Genomic DNA, 22,366 nt, shown 5'->3' on the forward strand with positions numbered 1-22,366 from the left:
TTTTTTTAAAAAAAAAAAAAAGATTCCTTAAAAAATAACATGATAAAAAAAAATTAATGAATAAAAACTTTCAATAATTTACAAAGTATTCTAAATAATATATCTAACAATTGAATTTTAAGGTCAAACATGATATAAATTCAAATTCAAAAATAAAAAAATGTTATATATAAGCAATTTTATTTAAACTAGCTCTATTTTAATTGACTTTTATTTATTTCAAGTCTTATTATTATAAATCCGTGCATTTGCACGGGGATAAAACTAGTTTGAATGTAATCTTATCATATTGTTAAGAAGTTTGATTTTCAAAAATTTGTTGTGATTACTTCTCTTTAAATGTCCAACGGCAAGCTCCTAGCTATAAGATCTTTAACGTCCAAGGTAGTCAAATTTGTTGGATTTATTATACAACTGTTCAATGATAGAGTAATTGTTTCTCCCCTTTTTTTTTTTTTTTTTTTCTGAAAATGTATAATATACAAAGTATAATCATTCACATGCTTCATACGGAGTACTCCGTATAAGCTAAGGTGGCTGCCCTAGCTGGTGACTATTTCAAGTGTGATTTAATTCAATTAATCCTTTTTTAGATTGTTGGTGAAATTTAATACTGTAACATATGAAATCGTGAATTGCTAAGAGGGAAACTGTCATTTCAAAAATTCAAACTTACAGTCAAGGAAATCATCAATTCTAATATAATAACCACCACTAATTAAACAAAATTAAGTTATAATCTAATATATATATATATATATATATAAAAAGGAGTTTTTCCCAGAGATTTTAGAGAGCCACGTATGATTTTTTTGTTTAAAAAAAAAAAATAGAGCGTCACATATTTATGTGTGCCACGTAGGATGAAATAAAAACAATAAAATGAAAAATTAAAATTATCATACTAATCTAATGATTTATCTAAGTATTTCAAATAAAATATGTTAATCCTTTAAAAATTTATTAATTCTATCCTACCATTATCTTTCCACGGTTCAAAAAAAAAAAATGAAAAATTAAAATTATCATACTAATTTAATGATTTATCTAATTATTTGAAATAAAATATGTTAATCCTTTTAACAAGTTTCACCGACATTCAAAAAAGTGATATTAAAAAAAAAAACACAATTACAAAAAATCATAATATATGATTATTGTTATCCCAAATATCCAAAATCACGTAAAAAAATGTAATATGTATAAAAACAAAAAATAAATAAATAAAAAATATTCATATAGATAATAACTAAAAAAATGATAAAATTTTAAATTAACAAGATAAATTACCATGGCATATTCATGTGATTGGTGTCATTAATAAAAACAACATTGATATGGATAACAATTAAAAAGGATTTTATAAAGAATGATAAGATTTATGTGAGTTAAGCACACAATTAGGTACTCAATTCTTTAAAATTTCACCTTTTAGGTACTCAATTCTTTTTACTTTGCTTTTGGGTACTGAGTTAAGAATTCAAGCCAAAAAAATTAAATCAACCAAAGAATTGAGTACCTTGGGTTAAAGAATTTAGTACCCTTGGTTAAGTATGTGGGCCCCACCCGATTAAAAAATTAATATTTATAAAAAAAAAAAATGCTCAATTATTTTCCCTTTTCTGGAACTTTGTTGCGCACTTCATTCTCGAAGAACAAAGCTTTCTTTGTGCTCGAATCTGGTGAAAACGATACCAAAACCACCATATTTTTGAGGTAAGCTCAATTTCTCATCATTTATGTTGTGAATTTGATATAAATTTTAGATTTTTTGCCCATTTGATGATGTAATTCGCGACCTAGGGTTTTCGAATTTTGGGGTTTTTTTGTCCTTGGACCCCTTCTTCTGTCAAGATATTAAAATACGGTGAATAAGAAAGAACACTGGATTGAAGACAGACACATTAAAGCTTAGATATAATTTTTTATATGCTTCAGCTTAGTGTGTGGAGGGGGGGTGTATCTTCAATGAAATTGGCAATTAACTTGATTAGAATATAGTATTTTCCAAGTCTTTGGAAGTGATCAGGAAGAAATATGACTCAAAGTTATGTGATTATTGAACCTGATAGTATTGAGGACTGAGGAGACAGATATGCTCATATATAGCAGGGGATAGATAAAGGGCAAGCAATGGAAAAAGTTGTATAAAAAGTGAAATACATTTCTAAAAACTAGAAGAGCTTAACGAATTTAATTCGCATCACATATACTGCACTCAAACTTAAAAATGTTCCATTTCAATGATTGCATGGAACCAAAGGGTCAAGAGCTTTAATTGGGCTAATCAAGGTGATTTCAATTAGGAAAAAGAGGTGGCATACTGAAGAGCTAAAAGATTCACAACAGCCTAACTTACACCAAAATAAATATTAAACTAGTGTGTGGCCCCGGGCGATGCACCGGGTTTTGCTTTGAATATCAATACATATATTATTTGGGCTATAAAATCATATACTATATAATTACAAAAAATAAGTGGACAATAATAACTAATAAAATTAAATAAACACTCTCAAATTGATGTCTTGTAAACTACAAATTAAAGTATTTAGTGTATTATTATTGAATATGAAGCACAATAAAAAAGATAGCAAAGTTGGTAATAACATTACTTTATTTGTTATTGGTTTTGTGTTCAAACCTTGTGATAAACATTTTTATTGCAATTGAAACATGTTCATTCATATTACAATGTTAGAATCGGTGATGTGGCATACTTCTAATACATGTGAAGGGTGCCACGTGGCATATATCTTGTATTAGGAACGCTTTTTAATATATAATAAGTATAGATTTAATGAATTTCTTAAGATTTTGCTTGATAGTGGGCGAATTTATAACTCATAGTCCCATAGAAGCAAAAGAGGCTGGTTATGGTGACAAAATGTCGTGTTTTGGAGACTTCTTGCCTTTATTCTGTTTGTGATTTGTCCTATTTGTCCAAGATATGAGACATTGAGACTCTAATCACTTGTTTTTGTCATCATTATGTGTGTTTTTTGGCTTGTTCTTGCAATGAAACTAGAATTTTAGCAAAATGTCCTTCTCTGAACACGTGTATTTGAGATTGTTTTTATACTAGGCACAATTGTTATTAAAAACTAGTCAATAAACAATTGAATTTACTAATTATGTTTTACTAATCACATGGTTTGGTGTCCTAAAGAATTGTTCCTTTAGTGTTGTTGTTATGCATTTAGGTCATTATGTCATCTTCATTAGCATGATCATTTTGTAAATATTGTACAATGAATGAAATGAAAATATTTTGGATATAAATATGTTGTTAGTAGTTTACATTTATGTTTTTTGTACTTATGTATTGTGTTAATTTTATGCATAATGGTTGTAGATGGAAGACATTCCTATGTCTATAATTGTGCACTATGGAGGGTCATGGGAAGAGACTCCTACCCTTGTTTATGTTGGTGGGACTACTAAGATATTTGATGAACTGCCTAATGATGTGAATGCCTCTTATTTTAAGAACATGATTGACTCGCTTGGATATGGTGACATTTGTAAGTTACACTATTGTGATCCGGTGAAAAGGATGGATGAAGGAATGAGGTTTTTAAGTTATGATGATGCCACTTTTGTGAAGTTTTTGAGTTTACTCCACATGTATAGGGTTATGGATGTGTTTGTTGAACATGAAGAAGAAAGTGAGGATGAACTTAATGGCAGGGGGAGTTTCACTTCATTATTAGAAAGATCTAATCCTAGAGTGGGAGAGATGACAGTGGTGGATGACATTGATTATGATGATGAAGGGAGTGATAATGAAGATGTGGAGGTGATAACTGCTAGGGAACAGATTGCTAGTAGTCAGCAAGTAGAGAAAGACCTTGTTGCTGAAACAGAGTCCATCTTAAGGCTTAAGGATAGGTCATCTGAGAAATGTTTTGGTGATGAGAGTTCTGGAAGTGACATTGATGAGGACTGCCCTGGTAGCCCTGCTGAAAACCAAGATGAGGAGTATTGTGGCAATCTCATAGCGACACCTCCTAAGGCAAAAAGGAAGAAGGGGGTTACACACTTTAAGCATATGCAAAGTGTGAATTTGAGAAATGATGATGGAAAGCATTTCACATTGGGGCAGCAATTTGAGGATGCTAAGGAGTTCAGAAATGCAATCACTAACTACTGTGTTAGTCAAGGGAGGGATGTGGTGTATACTAGAAATGCTTGGGATAGGATGGGTGCTAAGTGCAAATCTTTTGATAAGGGCTGCCCTTGGTACATTTGGGCTTCAAGAAAGAATGCAAATGAGACTATGGTGGTGAAAACCTTGATACCTAAGCATTCATGTGGTAGGCAGCCAAAGGTTAAAAAAATCAGGGCATCTTAGGTTGCAAAAACATATCACAACAAGTTCAAGGTGAATCCATATTTAAAATGTCAGGAAATTGTGGATACTATTTGGACTGAGTGGGGTGTGAAAATCAGCATGTGGATGGCTCTTAAGGCTAGAAGAAAGGCTCAAGAACTGATTATAGGTGAGTATGAGGAGCAGTACTCTTTGTTGCACAGGTATGCGGCTGAAATTCTTAGGTCTAATCCTAAGAACAATGTGAAGTTAAAAATGGGCCTCGGCAAATTTGAAAGAATGTACGTCTGTTTTGATGCAATCAGGAATGGTTTTTTAGCAGGATGTAGACCCTTCTTTGGGATTGATGGCTGTTTTTTAAAAGGGCCTTTTGGTGGCCAACTGTTGGTGGCTGTAGGCAGAGATGGGAACAACCAAATGTATCCCATTGCATGGGCATTAGTGGAGGTGGAAGACACTGATTCATGGTGTTGGTTTCTGGAAATTTTGGCAGATGACTTGGGCACTATTGATGGCTTTGGATACACTATCATGTCTGACCAGCAAAAGGGACTTTTAAAGGCTATTTCACTTATCTTCCCTAGAGCTGAAACTAGATGTTGTGCAAGGCATGTGTACTGCAACTTCAGGACTGTCTTTGGGGGTGGGCTGCAATATAGGAAAGGATTTTGGAAGATTGCAAAGAGCACAACAGATAATGAATTTGAGGCAAACATGGAGCTCTTCTCTGAGATCAATACAAAGGCTGCCCAAGACTTGAGGAAAAGGAATTATGTGAAGTGGGTGAGAGCTTTCTTCACCCCACAATCACAATGTGATAGCATAGACAATAATATGAATGAGGTCTTTAATGCATATATATTGGCATCAAGGCATAAACCTATTATTACGATGCTTGAAGACATTAGAGAGGGATTGATGGAGAGGATGCACAAAAAAAGGGACTTCATACAAGGCAAAGACATTGCAATCTGCCCCAGAATTCAGAAGAAACTTGAGAAAGCTAAGATTGATGCAAGGGGTTGGGTTGCATATTGGGATGGTCATTTCTCATATGGAGTCAGGGAAGGGGGCACTCAAACAAGGTATGTGGTGAGCTTGCTAGAGAGGACTTGTAGCTGCAATGCTTGGCAAATTAGTGGTGTTCCTTGCCACCATGCTGTCACAGCAATTTGGAAAGCCATGGAGCAACCTGAGCATTATGTTTCCCATTGGTTCACTAAAGACACTTACCTAAAGGCTTACCAATGTCCATTAGAGCCTCTTAATGGACCAGATGAATGGCCTCAAACATCACAAGTTCCCATCATTCCCCCTATGTTGAAGAAAGTGAACCACAGACCCACTACAAAGAGAAGGCCTTCCATGGGAGAAACAGAGGGAATCAAGCTAGGCAAGAAGGGTGTTGTCCACAAATGTAGCAACTGTGGTGAAGCTGGGCACAAGAAGACAACTTGTATAAGGCCACCAAAGCAGCCTAGTCAGAGGAGCACACAAACTGGAGCACCAAGGCAGCATGTCCCAACACAAGAGTCTCAAAGTCAAAGTCAGGGAGGAAGTTCCTCAACACCAAGGCAACATGTCCCAACACAAGAGTCTCAAGCTTATGTGCCTATGCATGAAAGAGGTATTGGTGTATACACCTACCCAAATGGATTTCAGAGACAGTCATGGGTATGTAAAGCTCAATTATAGTTAAATTTCTATTTTTTTTTTCCATTCAATTTCAATTTCTCATTACATTTTCAATGCTGTAGCAAACTGGAAACAAAAGGAAGCCTAATTCTGAAGCAACTACTACAACTGAAACCATTACAAGACTATGAAGGTACATCCCACACACTCAAGCTAGTAACAACAAAAATTAGAAAAAATATAACAAGGCTTTGATATGCACTTGTAATTCTCACAAATTTGTCTATGATTTTGTGGCAGAGTTGAAGTACCAGCATCAAGGCAGAGCAGCAACCCTTCTGTTTATGGTTTTTTTATTTTTATTTTTTTTTCTACAAAATCTGGCTGTCAGCAATAATATTCTAATTACTTGCTGTTTAGTGGGTTCTATGCTGTGCATTGTTAAATTGACTGGTTAAGAGAAATTTCTAGCATATAAGCAAACAATTTTGACGTTCATTTCAATAATCAATATACTTTTCTGATGATGGGAACAGAATTGATGAATGTGCATGTACTGCCAGTCATGGCTGTAGATGCTTGAGGTACATTGTTTCTGTTTACGCTTCTTAATATGGTGCAACTCTATCGATGATTGTTATTTGTTCAATTGAGGAGCCTCGGTGGGGATTAAGAATAATGTTTATGGTGAGGCTTTTTATGTCGATGATGATGGTGACGGTGATATAGATGATCTCCATGATGATGACTTTCATCGGGATGGGGAGTCGCTACTGCAAACTGTATTGGAAATTGAGCAACCTCCATCGAGTCCAAGACATGATAGTAGACATGATAGTGAAGTCTACTATGGTGACCTTCATGATAGCAGAGGAGATCCAAAAAGGAGCTGCATCAGTAGAAGGTGTAGATGCAAAACTCTGGCAGGTAAACATCAGAATTTCTTTTTAACCTTTTTAAATTTTGTTTGACTGGTGCAAAATGCAAGTGAAACTGGCTAATTTTAGCTGAACCGTCTTTTGAAATAGCTGGACAAGTATATATCATTTAGTGAAACTCTTCTAGCTATTTATTACAAGTTATCCAAGTTTCGGAAAGAAAAGGTTGCTTACAATTCTTGTTTTCAGAAGCAAAGACCGATGCTCCAATAATTTCTCCAAGTGAGCTACCTGAAGCTGATGGCTTTATATTTGGCTTCCCAACAAGATTTCTAGAATTGAAAAAAGCATACACTGGATCGTACTCATTAGAACACATACACCATTTGTTTTCTTACCATTCTTAAATCTTTATTTTTGTGCTATTATTTTGTTATATAATAAATGCTCCAGATATGTTTTCTTTGTACTTTTGAATGAAGGATAAAGATTGTGTTATTTATGCATTGAGAGTTTTCGGCTATTTTCAAGTAACATCTGCTTCCTTTCTAGTTTAGATGATTATTTCTCCATTTACAAAATTGATTGCAGTTTCCATATGCTAAAGAAGAATTCCTATATATCAAGTCCAATAATGCAGTAAGGTTGAATATACAAAACTAAAAATAACTTCAAAAGCAAAGTTCCAGAAAAGGGAAAATAATTGAGCATTTTTTTTTTTTTTATAAATATTTATTTTTTAATCGGGTGTGGCCCACATACTTAACCAAGGGTACTAAATTCTTTAACCCAAGGTACTCAATTCTTTGGTTGATTTAATTTTTTTGGCTTGAATTCTTAACTCGGTACCCAAAAGCAAAGTAAAAAGAATTGAGTACCTAAAAGGTGAAATTTTAAAGAATTGAGTACCTAATTGTGTGCTTAACTCGATTTATGTAGAGAAGATATGATGTATTGTATTTCCTTATAAATAGGCCTTAATTTAATTCACAATACATAGAAAAATATTAATTGTTTCTTTTCATAGTCGGAGATCCCAAGATTCATGGCTACACAAAGTGAAATTTATAATACCTTCGAGGATGCAATATTTATAATATCTTCGAGGATGCAATGGTAAACAAACTCTACACACTACATATTTAGGGCTGAAAAGGGGAATAGGATAATCCTGTCAGCGTCATTTACAGGAGACAAGATACATAAATCAAAACTACAAAAAAAGAATACATAAATCAAAACTACAAAAAAAGAATAGAGTACTCTGCATAGATGTGTAGAAGAGAGAATTCTATTTGAAGCACACATTGATTTTTTTTTTTATAATTTTTGTTAATATAATAATAATAATAAATGTCGAAATAAATCTAAAATAATATTAAAAATAAAGTTGTGCAACGCACGGGCTTCACACCTAGTTTTAACTTAAAAATAACCAAATTAGAATTGCTAAGAGTATCACAATGATGTAGATAAAACTTACCTGTATGATGTCAACTTACTTGTAATTTACCGAGGTTCGAAGCTACTAGTTTAATCATTAGTGTTTAAATGGAGTATTAAAAGCCCTTGACCAATGAAACTTATTTGATGAGCCTAACTAGTAGCTAGCCATTAACAATGCTCTAATAGGTTGTACTCATTGTGCTTCGACGTAAGATTTTCTAAGACAACTTTGATAGATTAACGAATAATTTCATTAACATTTTACAGCAATAGATTAATTGAAATAATAATGAATAATAATACTTATATCAAAAAGATCAACTTTAATAGATTATTAAGGTTTTGTTCTCCTTAAGGTATTTATATGTATTTCAGCAAAAAATTAGTTTAGTTTTAACAAAACGATAGATTTAGCACACTTTCAACAAGATTAAGTTCAACATAACATGAATCCAGTTATGCAAAAGTTCGGCAAAAATTACGTTAAACAAATATAAGTTAATCACATTGCCTAAATCACATTAATCACATTGGTAAGTATTAGGAGAAACAATTGCGCAAAAAACACTTCCCTTCTTCACCCGGTAGAGCACCTTAACATCCTCAGAGAATAATCACAGTTGGATCCTACGAGAAATGCGAGGCTCATTTTCAGCCACTTCAACATCAAAGCGTGGAAAGTTTTCCAGCTGATATTCAGAGCAACAAATGAAGCTGCATTTTCTCCGCTAATTTGTGCTATTTCCCTAAAGCATCATTCAATCTAACTAAAGTTGAAGGAAAACAAAACCACCCTAATACCTTATGAGTTATGACGTGCTTTAAGTTACAGTGAAACTTTATGTTGACTACTCAACTAGCAGAATTGGGATTCGATATATCCTCGATTACACCTTTACCATCCATGGCATCAAAGTAGAAGAAATTCTTGATTGGCTCTCCTTTGCATGATATAGCTTTAATGACTTCCTAAGATTCGAATGCCAAATTGTAGAAGAAAAATTAGAAACTATAATAATAACTGATGAACAACCTAAACAGTCAAAAGAAGAATGGTTGTTTTAGTTACCTGTCCAAGAATCCCACCAATAATGGCACAAACTGGAGGGAACTCCAATTTACCCAGCAGCAATCTCTCAAGGAGGGAGTCGGGAATTTGAGATTCATTGAACAACTGTAACAGATAGAAGTTAATATTACAAATTGGCAGATAATTTCAAGTAATTGAGACTTCTAGCATACCTGTGCTTCACAGAGTTCCTTCCTTAGCTTCAGAACATTAGGAAGATCATCAAGTGAGATTTCACCAGAAGTACGTGCCTCTGATTCCTCGAACTTTTCTATGACTGACCAGTAGATAAAGATGGAAAAAGATATAGATATCAGCAAACCTCAACATCTCAAAGTGGCAAAGAGTAGATAAGCTACAATCTTCGTTTGGCGGATAAAGATGGGAGTAATAGTAGAAAGTCGCCGAGGATGTGTTGGGATCAAGGAAGCTCTTTAATATCTCAAGTTATATAAATCTTACGGAGAAAGCAAAGAGGCTGAAGGCCTTCAGATTTTATTTTGTTTTCTTGGCAATGAAAACAACCCTTAAACAATTCATAATTTTGCTTGAGAAAAGACCTATGTATTCCCCACCTTAAAAAGTCATTGAAAATATATTTCCAAGAAATCAAAATAGCTCAAACATCTCAAAGCCTTTTATCTATATTTATATCATGTCAATTAAACTCAATAGTCTCAAACAATTCATGGACATACATATGACAGTACCAGACCAATACTTGCACACAGCCACAAATTGTTGAAAAGACGCATCCACAGATCTTAGTAGTTTTTCAGAAATGGCAGCCCGGTTTTGGCTTGTCTCCGAGTCCAGGAATATTCACTTTCAACTACAGACGCCTAATACTAATCACCTGAGCCCAAAAAAGAAAACGAAGAAAACGATGACTTTCACAATTTTAGTTCTTTTTTCACTTAACACACGGTACCCTTGTATATGGTTGGCTCCAAGTGTAGATAAGTTCTCAAATCAGTTGAGATTTGAGAGCACCCCCAACCATCTCTTAAATGAAAGGGTCTTTTAAGTCATAAAAGATACATTCATTCACAAACTTATCTCCTGTCAAGGGTTTCCCAGCCTCTTCTGTCTCCTAGACGCTGTCTCGCAGTCAAAATCCCACATTTCGACGGCATGATTCTACATTTAAATACATCTGACAAGATTAGTTGACCACAGATGTAACTACACATCTCCAGGTGTCCATCTCCAATATCAACCTTGTCAGCAGAGAAGGGTATGAGGGAGCTAAAGAGTGGTCTTTATCCAGGAGGGTGGGGGTGGGGTGGGGTGGGGGGGAGGGTTTCAAAAACACGTGCAGCTAATATTGATTGGAATAGCTGCCAAACATATGAAAGCTAAGCCTATTAACTACTTATTTGGTATTCTTTTACTGGGTTGTTAAATAAAAAAAATAAATAATAATTATAATTGCTTGCCATAAACATGTGGCGTGAAACCTAAAAAAATAGAATGAAAAGTTCAAGGCTTCAAGCACAACCAATATTATGCTTTCCAAGGAAATTTCAAATAAACCATACCATTTTATCTCTCCTCTTCAATCCTTACCCTCCCTCTCTAGTCTCTACCCATGCCAGTCATCACAAGCTAAACTGCAACTTATCATCACCAGAAAGCGCCAATATTCTCTGTAACCACCCCACTTTCTGGATATTCTCATATCAAAATTTAAGATATCAAGTTCAGTTCAGAGGGAAGGAGCTTGGACAAACAAGCTATTTCCCTTGTTCCAGAACAACAAATCCCCTCCGTTCATAATCTTTATTTTCTTTAAACATCCTCTTGCTGAACTCCGGGTGAAACAGACATACATCCGGTGTCAAACAATGGCACTCATTGAAAGTATCTGATTGTACATCAAATATGCAAGTCTTGTACATAGGTTTTTCAGACCATTAAGTGTTTTATACATAAGCAGTAACACAAGTGGCTTAAAGATAGCTGGTAAACTGCTACTTGCTTGGCAACCCAATAATATTATCAGTGAATAATTTCATGAATTCAGGCAACCTGAGTTCAGGCAGTGTATTAGAAGTAACGGGATTTGCTAGCATTGTCATTTATAAGTCAAAAAGATCTCTTGGATAATGGAGGTCAGGATTCAAGAATAATATGTTCCTTTGCTAAGGTAAAGTAAAGAACAGATGGTCCTAAAAATAGTAAACTTGCCTTTTTTTTATCCTCATCTAAGCATGGCGGAAATAGATGCTACAATATTAGATGTATTGTCCAGCCAAAGTGAGAGCTATTCTAAATTGGCCTTTGCACCTCCCTTCAAACCCCAAAATGAAGGCCACTCAAATATATTTAAAGATTTTTCTACTTAAACTAGTATATAATCCAAAAAAAAGGCCAAAATATGCTAATTTTTTAGTTTAAAAAAAAAAAATGAAAGGAACCACAGCTATACATGTTTGTGTGGAATGTAAACCGCACTCCCACAGCATAAAGTAGCAATTGTAGCATAAACAATTAAGAAAGAAGCATAGCAGCTGAAGACCGTATGGCAGGATTTGGTAAGAGAGTGAAGCCAGACCTCAAAAAGATAAATGACAGAAAATTCGACAAGGACAGAAAAAGACAAACCCCAGCCCCCTCTTTCCACCTGAAAAAAGGCTGTGCCCGAGCTGATGCCAGGTAAAAAATTAAAAATTACTTATCCTACACCCAAAATAGAGAAACTTCAATGGGAAAAATGTTTTGTGTTCGAAGATAATAGAGAAGAAATTTTCCAAACAAACATATACTACTATCTTCCAAAAAACAAATGCCTAAAGAAATCACACTTAAAGAGTACTACTCCCGGTATCATTGACAATCAAAAGATATTCTTAACGAATAGAAGTTGCATGATGGAAAAAGTATTTAGATCCTAAAAGCAACTAGACACTAAGAACAAAACCAGCAAGCCTATATCAGTCCATAACCAGTCAATGACAGATTGCCAACCAAAAAAGCCAATCCACACATCACAACAATGAACAATAACAGATCTAAGTATTCGGAGTGTACGATGAAGAAGAATGGGTACAACAGCGACAGTATCTATAAAAACACAAAGTAGAAGCCAAACAGAAAAACAATTACATACCTCTCATGGCAAAGAAAAGTTTGGAGACTCGCTTAGGAAGATTCTTCCATGGTACTGCAATCGCTTCCTGCCATAAGAGACATCTTAATAATGAGTTACAACATTATTTCATGACACCAAAATTTCTGACCCTGGAGCTGGAGCAGAGAAGAGAAGGTAAGAAATCCAATTCCACGTTTTCTAGTGCTTAGCTGAATGGTTATTGAAGCATACCGCAAAACTAGGATACTGCAGGCGGCATTCAACAGTCTCATTGACCTGTTTCTGTAAGGATAAAGAATAACACCACTTACAGCAAATTGAAGAAAAAAAGATACAGATATTAATCAAAAAAAGAAAAGATATTTGCTTATTGTTCCTTCATGAATGTCAAAAATTGTACGCATTTTTTATACCCTTCTTAGCTTTGAGAACACAAATTAATAATGTAATAGTCATTAACTACTTACTAGAAAAAGAAAGGAAAAAAAAGGATGAATAGTTTGTCACAACCTAGTTTCTTAATATGATTGTACCATCAACCTATTAAAAATATTAAGGATGGAGGTGGTAATATACTTCCTTTTTTTTTTTTTTTTTTTTTTTTTTTTTACGGGCAACATTTCTGATTTCACGCTTGCTAATGTATTATGTAAATCAAATTTTTCTTTAATCATCAATAAGTAAAAATTATTAAAAAATAATTAATACCGAGAAAAATAATCAAACCTGTTAATATTGATACCTATTAATGACAGTGACAATTACAGCAACATAAAGAAAGTGGAAGAAGATCCCTTCCTCAAGAACAACAATATCACTATCATTAAATCCCTGTTTTGTTTGACTTATTTGTCTTTTTATAGACTAGATAAGCTCTAATAATTCAAGATAAGTTAAAACAAAAAAAGTTCAGACTTAATCAAAACATTTCTGACCAGTACAGAAAAAATAAGCCGAACAAAATAGAGCCTAAAATGTTGGACTAGAACAGCATCAGCATAGGCAAAATTTTCACACTCAAGATAAGGCTAGTCTGACTATAGCCGAATCAGCTTGCATAACATAGATTACACTCATAACAGTAACCCTTTTAAATATGACGAGTAAATACGCAATGACAAAATTTACAATTGCAATCCAAAAAGCAAGAGCTAACCTTTGTACAAGAATGGTCCTGCAGATCAACAAATATCTCACCACAAGAGTCACGGCAATCAACTGAATAAAATGCAATGCGCTTCGACAACTTCCGGCATTTCTCATTGATTGCTTTCTGAAATTTGAGACCATCAACAGGAAGAAGAATGTATGTCAAGTGTCATCAATATTACATGAAGGTGCATAACATTTCAAGGTGGTACAAACTACACAGCAAAATATACAATGAAATATGTCTAGTCTACCTTTGTGCTTAGAGAGGAATTGCTGACTATAATAACATCAAACTTCTCAAAAAAATCTGTACTGAGACTTGACAAGTCACCTGCAAGTGTAAACTTTATTATAAACCTTCTCACCAGAAAACCTATATGGGCTATATCAATTGGAACTCTGAAGAGAAACTTATCACTTTGAAATAACAAATGATAGTTGATACAAATAAATTAGTTTGGATAGTTAGTGTAGCTCGCTTTTAGTAATTTCTGAATATGAAGGCAGAAATCAGCCAAACCTTGTTCTCAGACAGCCATACTATCCAATTCCATAAATACTGACAAGAGCTAAAGAGAACCCTATCTTGTGTCCATGACAGCTTCTTTAACTTCCTTGACTCACGGCAGAATTAGCAATGATGATTGACGCAACTCTTCTGTATTGTATCTTTAGAGAGGACATTCTTTCTTCCCTAATTAAATCCAATATTTTGAGGTGGAGTCTTGATTCCAAAATGCCAAGCGAAAGCAATACTGAAAAGTAAATTAGATACCTGTCTACTTGCTAAATTATCCTTTAGACGACTAAACCCTTCCTTTAATGTTCTGCAACATCACAAAAATAGTACTTCCTCTGTTTCCATATGATAGTCTCATATGGAATCAATCACATAAAATAAGAAAAGAAGGATATTTGGAATCTAACATTTAAGTACAAAAACAGTTCATAATAAGTTTTGCCTTATTTAAATGTTTTGATTTTTTTTTTGGGAAAGCATCAGTCATAATTGCATAATTCAAGTGAGGGATTTCCTTAGTTAGATCCATGTCATCAATCCACAATCAATTAATTTAACCAAACATAATTTATTATGGGTAAAATAAGAAGAAAAAAATAAATTAAAAATGGAATATATTCAAGATGGATAGATCTTTTTGAAAGCCCCAAAATAGGATATGGGACTAACAAATTGAAACGGGGGGAGTAACTCTGTTGTTGATTAATTGTTCTACTTTGACTTTTAAACTATTCACATGTCTTGCATTGACTAAAATTTTCCACAATTATATAAAAACAAATATAATTGGATTTGTCCCAGTGTATATTTTCAAAATATCAACTTTATAATTTTAATTATAAATAGATAAAAGAAATTAATGGTTAAAGTTGTGTACTGGCAAAGGTAAAAGCCATAGTAGAATAGTTAATAAAAACAAAGGGAGTAACTATAATCGTCAAAGGTTCCACCTTTATGCAGCTTCAAAACTCAACCTGTGTTGCCACGCTAAAAATTCCCCTCCTTCCAGAGAAACATGTTAACCTCCTTCCTCTCACAATTCTTTCTTAATCAACAAATCGAAGTTGTGACCAACCTTGCCCTTGCCATTACTCACCTCCTTCCTAAGAAACATGTAACCCTCCTTTCTCTCACAATCCCTTTCATAATAAATAAGCCAGAGTTATGAACAACATTCTTGTTGTCATCACCAAAACATCATGTCGTCAAACCAAGATACCGTGGTCACATTAACAATTTTCATACAAGCAAAAACATGTGTCAAAATGTTGTCATGCTCTGTTACTCAGTGTAAATTGTCATAGACTTGAGGTCAAGGACCAAGTGAAGCAACCTTGAAAATAGTGTCAGGCTTTCTGGATTACAAAAGTCACAAAACAGTCCATGCCATGGCTTAGTCAAAAGCAAATAACTTTAACTAAACACCATCTGATTTTATGATGACAATATCTACTCATATGCATGTCCAACAGTTTGCTTGGACAGTTGGATGAATAAGCTTGACTATAATCCTTAAATCTAATAGATAAACAAAATAAAGGTAAACTTTCCATCATGAAAACTTTTAATGATTTGGAGAGTCCAGACAAAACAGCTTCTCATTTTTGTCAATACGGCTAATCAGCAAGCTATGGCTCTCTTATGGAATAAAAATTTGACATTTGACCAACACTGTGTCTTTGAGAATTTGGATTTCAAGAGGTAAAATTTGTTTAAGTGCAGAAAACTTTAGATGTCTAAGTTTTACTGTGTTTGTTTAATAAGGAAATCCTCTAGTTATATTTGGACTATTTAGTTTTCCCTTCCAAACTGATGGGATTAATCTAAAATAATAAACTTTTCAGTTCTTCAATCAACTTGTTAATTATTATCCTCTTTTACAAGCCAAATAATAGAAGGCTATGTAAATTATTACTTTCCACACATTAAATAGTCAAACTAAAATTGATAATTAATACAGTTCTGCTTTAATTACATTCCAAAATCTTTTAGAAAGGCCCTGCTACACAGCTACAACAATCTCTGGCTACAACTCCGTCGCAAGCAGTAAGATAGCCAACAACCCAAACAATCAATCAATCAATCAATCAATCAAAGCCTTAATCCCAAAAGTGGGGTCGGCTAACATGAACCAAATTTGATTATTCCGTGTAGTCATCAACATAAATCTTTCTCCTCCATCCCTTACGATCCAAAACTTCATCCTCACGTAAATCCATGCACTTCATATCCTTCCTCACTCCTTCCAACCAAGTCATCTTTGGTCTCCCTCTTCCTCGTTTAATCCCTCCATGGTCCCACTCTTCCACTCTTCGCACCGGTGCACCCTCGGGTCTCCGTCTTACATGTCCAAACCAACGCAGACGATTTTCCCTTAATTTATCTACAATGCCCGCCACACCTACTTTCTTGCGAATAACCTCATTTCTGATTCTATCTCTTAAAGCCAACAACCCAAACACTTGTTTTACAAAAGAAATCATTTAGTCCCAAACTTCAAAAGTTAACAACTAGTGTCTTTTCCAAATTTCAATGAAAACAATATAGTAACCAACAACAAACAAATTATAGAACTTGAACAGAATAAAAGAGAGAAAATAAATAAGGTATAAGGTATTTCCCAAATTGCATACCTTTTTCCACAGAGACATGAACCATTGGGTTGAAATCCTTCAAAGAGTCGCAACAAACCTCTGCTATAGAGCGCCCTGCATAGAGCTTCTCGTCTGGAGTTATTAAGAAGTTAGCATTCAGTGCTTCTTTCGTTACTGGACTATCGTCCACTAATGTAAGACTTCCAACACCAGCTAACACAATGTTCTTGCAGACCTGCAATGTACTCAAAGAAACACCAGCATATAAATGTTTGTAACACCTTCATTTTTTGCATCAAGAAAAATTTCACAAAGGATAAGAAAGAAACCTCAGCAACTGTTCCCTTCATCCCACCAACCAGCACATGGGCTTTACTCAGCCTACAACACAAAACCAATCAATCATCAAACTTACAAGCATTTATGTGTAAACTGCCAATAATCATTATCAACAAAAACACTACCTCCAATAAAATGAACCCATCTTTAGAAGATCACGAAAATGTAGTTGTGACCTTTGGTAAGAACTTTCAATCCCTCACAAACTTAAATAAAACCAAGCAAATTTTCCACAAAAACACGCCATCTTACTTGAAATACCAGAAAACAATGCATTATCCATATCACACCATATGAGTAGATCCTTCATGTGTAAACTGTCACTCTATATCGACAATACGTTGAATACGAACACACTCCCTCCAACAATGTATTCATGATCTTTAAAAGCATATTTCTACTCCTGACAAATATAGCTAACACCAAGCAAATTTTGCACAAAAACAAGCAACTTTACTTAAAATTACCAGAAAACTATGCATATTCATGTGGGCATCTCCTAAAAGTATAGCATGAGTTAAATTAGACACAATTCAAACAATTTTCTTACAAAACATTTAAGTTAATTCACTAATATTCAGTGTTAAATTTTGTTCAAAACATTGCACATAGTTAAGCATATTAAAATCAATCATAATCATAAATTTATAAAATAACAGCAAAATTAACATTATTTTATATTAATAATAATCAATTTGGGTATACCTTCGTTGAGCATCAGCACCCCATACCCTAATTTGACGATCATAAAGCGCAGTTTCTTGCTCTGTTAACGCATCTCCATCCATTTTCTGAAAATCAACCCTAAAAATTACAACTAAAATTAGCCCTAAAATCAACAAATTGTAACAAAATTTAAATAATTTTAACAATCAACGAGATCAAACTAAAAATTGCAGAAGAACTAAACAGAAAAAATCAAGAATTATGGGGGAAAAATGAAAGGAATAACTCACTGGATTAAGAACTGGAGAGAAAGTGTTAATGGGTGAGTGACGAATGAAATTCCAAGCAGCGGGAAGTGAAAGTGTGGAAACGTTTATTTGGTTGGGGTTTATTCCGTCTTTTGTTGTGTTCTACTTCAACGGGTCAACAACTACTTTTCCAAGTGTGACTTGAGTCTTTGGTATTGGCTCGATGTCAAAAACTGACTCGATCTAACAAATTTGAAAGTGATTTGATTTGGGATTCAATTTGGATTAACACTATAATTTAATGTGAATTAAACTCGATCTAAACCCAACCTAGATAGATTTGGCCAAATTCAACCTAGTGACCCTAATTTACGCTACTAATAAGTTCGACAAAATTACTTGGAGTTGAGTTAGATGTTAGTAGATATCGGATGCCAACAAGCAGATATTATATATAACTATCAAAACAGTTTTAGTTTTTTTTTTTTTTTTCTTTTTTTGGTGAAAATATTCGACAAAAAAAACTAACTAATAAAGTAATTTTAACAATGGAAATTTAGTAGCTTTTGACAATCATTACTTCAAAAACGATAGTGAAACAATACTATTTCAAAAGCTAAATTGCTATCTAAAGTTGTTGTTCAACACACCCTACATTCACCTATATTTGTGATTGGATTTTTACAATAGTTGACAAGTTTATTCGGATTATACCAAGTTGTATACTTTTGGGGAGAAATAATTGATATTATAGGTTATCTTGCACCCGAGAGAGCAGCGTCAATACTTTTAGTACAATAAGTGAAGAGACTAATCATAGTCAGGTTTGTTTCAACAAACGACTCGGATTCATCCTAACTAACTTAGATAACAAAACATAATGAATTGTTTTTGGAGCTAGTCAATTAAGGGTTCCATGTTATGTGGCCTATTCACTATTTTTTTTTTTTTTTTATCAATACGTGATTCTAGGAATAGATATTTAACTAGTGTATGGCCCGGGTGATACTCCGGATTGTTACTTTGAACACTTGTAATTGAATATATATATTCATTCTTTATTATTTATTTATTCATTATTTGTTTATTTTTAATAGTATGCCTAAAATTTGGATTTAACACTTTGTTTGGATTGAGAAAAATTGGAGGGGGAGAGAAAGGAAAGGGACGGAAGAGAAAGGGAACGAATGATTCATTTTCTCTCTTTCTATATAAAACAAATTTGTCCAATGTTGAAAAGATTTTGAGGGAAAATGTAACTTTACATACTCCCACCTCTTCTTTTCCTCCCTTTCATTCCTTCCCTTTCTCTCTTTATATTAGTAAACTTATATGAGTTTTTAGAGTATTCACGACTTGATTAACGAAGAAGTGCGAAGACAAAAAAATAATTTTATTATTTATGCACACTCAAAAGCCAAATTTTGGAAATAAGGGTCATTTCAATCATGATTTCATGAGTTAGAATGTATTGTGTATCAATGTTGCGAGTATAAGACACCTTTGCATTTGGGAATGAATTGTGATGAAGACACCATTGTTTTTTACAATTGTATTTCCTACAAGTGTGTACAAAAATAAGGGAGACACGTCTAATTTAAATCTTTACAATGTGACTAAAAACCAAGTCTACTCGATAACCTTCATTAAAACTCATTGATGTAGATTGTAATTTGGTTGATTGAAAGATCTATTACAAAATTTGTTACTCCATCTACTAGGGTGAGTTATCCTTCTCCAACAACTTTTAATATTGTTCCTATTACTATCGTGGATGCAAACCTTCTTATGGATTTGATTCAATTTTACTTTTAATTTCATACTTTCGAGCTTAAGAATTTTGTCTTGTACTCGTTTATTACTGATGCTCAAGGCGAGTTTTGAATGACCTACGGCTGGTCAATTAAGTACATAGTTCGAACCATAGTTCTCTTGGTTATTTTTGTATTATACATGTAATTGCAACAAACTTCACATAATTTATTTTAAATTCCTTTTCTCCATGTCTAAACCTTACACAAAGATATTCTTATCGGAGCATTGTTCTCAATACATTGCATATATATTTTTACAAACAAAATTATTTTTTAAACGTCTTAAATCTATCTATCTATACTATATATTAAAAGGCGTTCATAAAATTGTGTATGTGCCACATGTTTCCTTTCTTACACCTTTATAGCGCCATCTATATCTATACTATATATTAAAAGGCGTTCATAAAATTGTGTATGTGCCACATGTTTCCTTTCTTACACCTTTATAGCGCCATATCATCATTCAACAGCCTTTAACATCTTGCCACATCATCATCCAATGATCTTAATTAAAAATGCATACAAAGAGATTTGAACCCTAAGCCTCATTGAATGGAAACCAAATGCATTACCATCTTAGCTAGAATTAATTTATGCTTTATTAATCCAAATTTATATATAAATACATACATGTATTAGAATGTAGAATAAAAACCAAAATAAATTATTAATGTCATTGTATTCTAATTTACCCATGTTAAATAAATTAATAAGTCTTTTAAAGCTTCTAATATAAAAATAAAATTATTCAAAGTATCACCTGGGGCAAAAGCCCGGGTCACACAGTAGTTTCTCTATTAAAATTACCTTCACACACTAATTACTACATTTTCTTATACACCCATGCATTTATTTCAATAAGTCATGCTCAAACTATTACAACCACATATATATTCGAATCTTTTAACGAGTTGTTGACTCAATGGTAAAGACTGATGAGAGTTTCTTTACAATTAATCACATTTTTAAAATAATTGTAATCCCCCATATTTTTAATATATTTATTTATTATTTATACAAATATTTTTTTTATTTTAATTTTACAATATGAATTATTTAATATAAAAGTAATAAGATTTTACTACTAGTGAGCTAAACCATTAAGTTTTAGTCTAATTTATAACTCCTTTTATAAGTATATTGGCCCAAAGTTGATTTCTATTCAAGCCCAAACTACCCAAATTCTACTTCTAATGAAATTGGGGAACAAAAACCCAAATAAAAAAAATAAAAAAAAAAACCCTCACCTTCCTCTTCTTTCACGTGAAAACAGAAGAGAAAAAAAAAAAAAAAAAAAAAACCCTCACTTTCTCTTCCTCCTCTCCACGACATTTACAAACAAAAAAAAAAAAAAAAAAAAAAAAAGAAAGTCGAAGCTGCTGCCAGCCGAAACGCCCAGCCAACTGCACCGCCCATCACCGGCCACCGCAACACCGCCGTCCAACCACCCCTACATAGTTCGCCCCTCCTTCTTCCTTCCTTTTTCTTCACTTCTCCTTGTTTTATTAATTTGTTTAAAGTTTCAATCTTTAATTAAATTTTGTTCTAAATTATTATTATTATTATGGTTTGATAATATATTTAGATTATAAAAGATTATAAATTTATGAGTTTTGACATGTTTAATTTATTATATAAATTTTCAGATTTGTGTATGTACAAAATTTAGGGTTTAAACATTGATTTTTTCATGTTTTAGGGCTTAAAAACGTGTTAACTAAGTTATCTAATCATATTATATTTAAATTACATCAAGTATAATTATTTTGATTATGTATAAAATTTCAGATTATTAAAGTTTTAATTTTTATGAACAAGTTATGTCAATTTCATGTTTTTATGCTTCTAAGCCTATAAAATAATTATTGTGGGTATTTTATGATTAAAAAGCTTTGAACTTTAAATTACAACCTTAAGTATAAATTTTCAGATTTGTATACTTTTAATTTGAAGCTTCTAATTGTATTGAATTGGTATATTTTCGGGTTTTTAACACACTAACTTGCTATATAATAATAATTTCAAGTAATTATGCTTATGGGGTTATTTTATACACTTAACTAAATTTTCAGATTTATTTACTTACTTTAAAGCTGCTGGAATTTCATATTATACACTATATTTTCATAATTTTAACATATAAACTTATAGTTGGGATATTATATTATTATTATTGACTAATGGGAACAATTTAAAAGCTTTATTTTGATGGTTTAAGAGGTTTTAAAATAGTTTAGTATTGCTGTAAATTTATTTGCTTGGGTATTGATTTAATTCTCGTTGTTTGGTTTAGGAGAGGACTTTGTAGAAGGCGACTTCTAGTTTCTAAAGTGACCAACCGAGTTGTTTACACAAGGTACGTATGAGTTACGAAACCTTGCTTTTAGATGCATGTTTAGGGACGGATTGAGAACTTAGTATCATGTATAGAGAAGACTGGGCTAAATTATTTGGTTATACATTGTAATTTCCGTATGTTGTGCACTATTCTATATTGCAAGTATTGTTTATGCTCTAATTATGCAAGGTGCGCTTAGAGACAGAGGTATGTGATTGGTGAAATGATTCATTTATT

At 33.1% G+C, this 22,366-nt stretch overlaps 1 protein-coding gene across 1 annotated transcript; it reads right to left on the reverse strand.

The window, feature by feature from the left end:
* Window positions 1–8,770: 8,770 nt before the first annotated feature.
* LOC145591504 (SUMO-activating enzyme subunit 1B-1-like) lies at window positions 8,771–18,119 on the reverse strand. Its single transcript, XM_081647979.1, has 11 exons — window positions 18,017–18,119; window positions 17,766–17,864; window positions 17,051–17,102; window positions 16,761–16,956; window positions 13,859–13,938; window positions 13,612–13,728; window positions 12,687–12,737; window positions 12,474–12,540; window positions 9,535–9,638; window positions 9,362–9,466; window positions 8,771–9,261 (listed from the first exon to the last, which is right to left on the reverse strand). The coding sequence occupies exons 2-11, from the start codon at window positions 17,846–17,848 to the stop codon at window positions 9,145–9,147; spliced, it is 972 nt and encodes a 323-aa protein (XP_081504105.1). The 5' UTR covers window positions 17,849–17,864; window positions 18,017–18,119; the 3' UTR covers window positions 8,771–9,144.
* Between the last annotated feature and the right edge of the window lie 4,247 nt (window positions 18,120–22,366).

Source organism: Chenopodium album, chromosome 18 (genome assembly GCF_948465745.1).
Source record: "Chenopodium album chromosome 18, dcCheAlbu1.1, whole genome shotgun sequence".
Lineage (NCBI taxonomy): Eukaryota > Viridiplantae > Streptophyta > Magnoliopsida > Caryophyllales > Amaranthaceae > Chenopodium > Chenopodium album.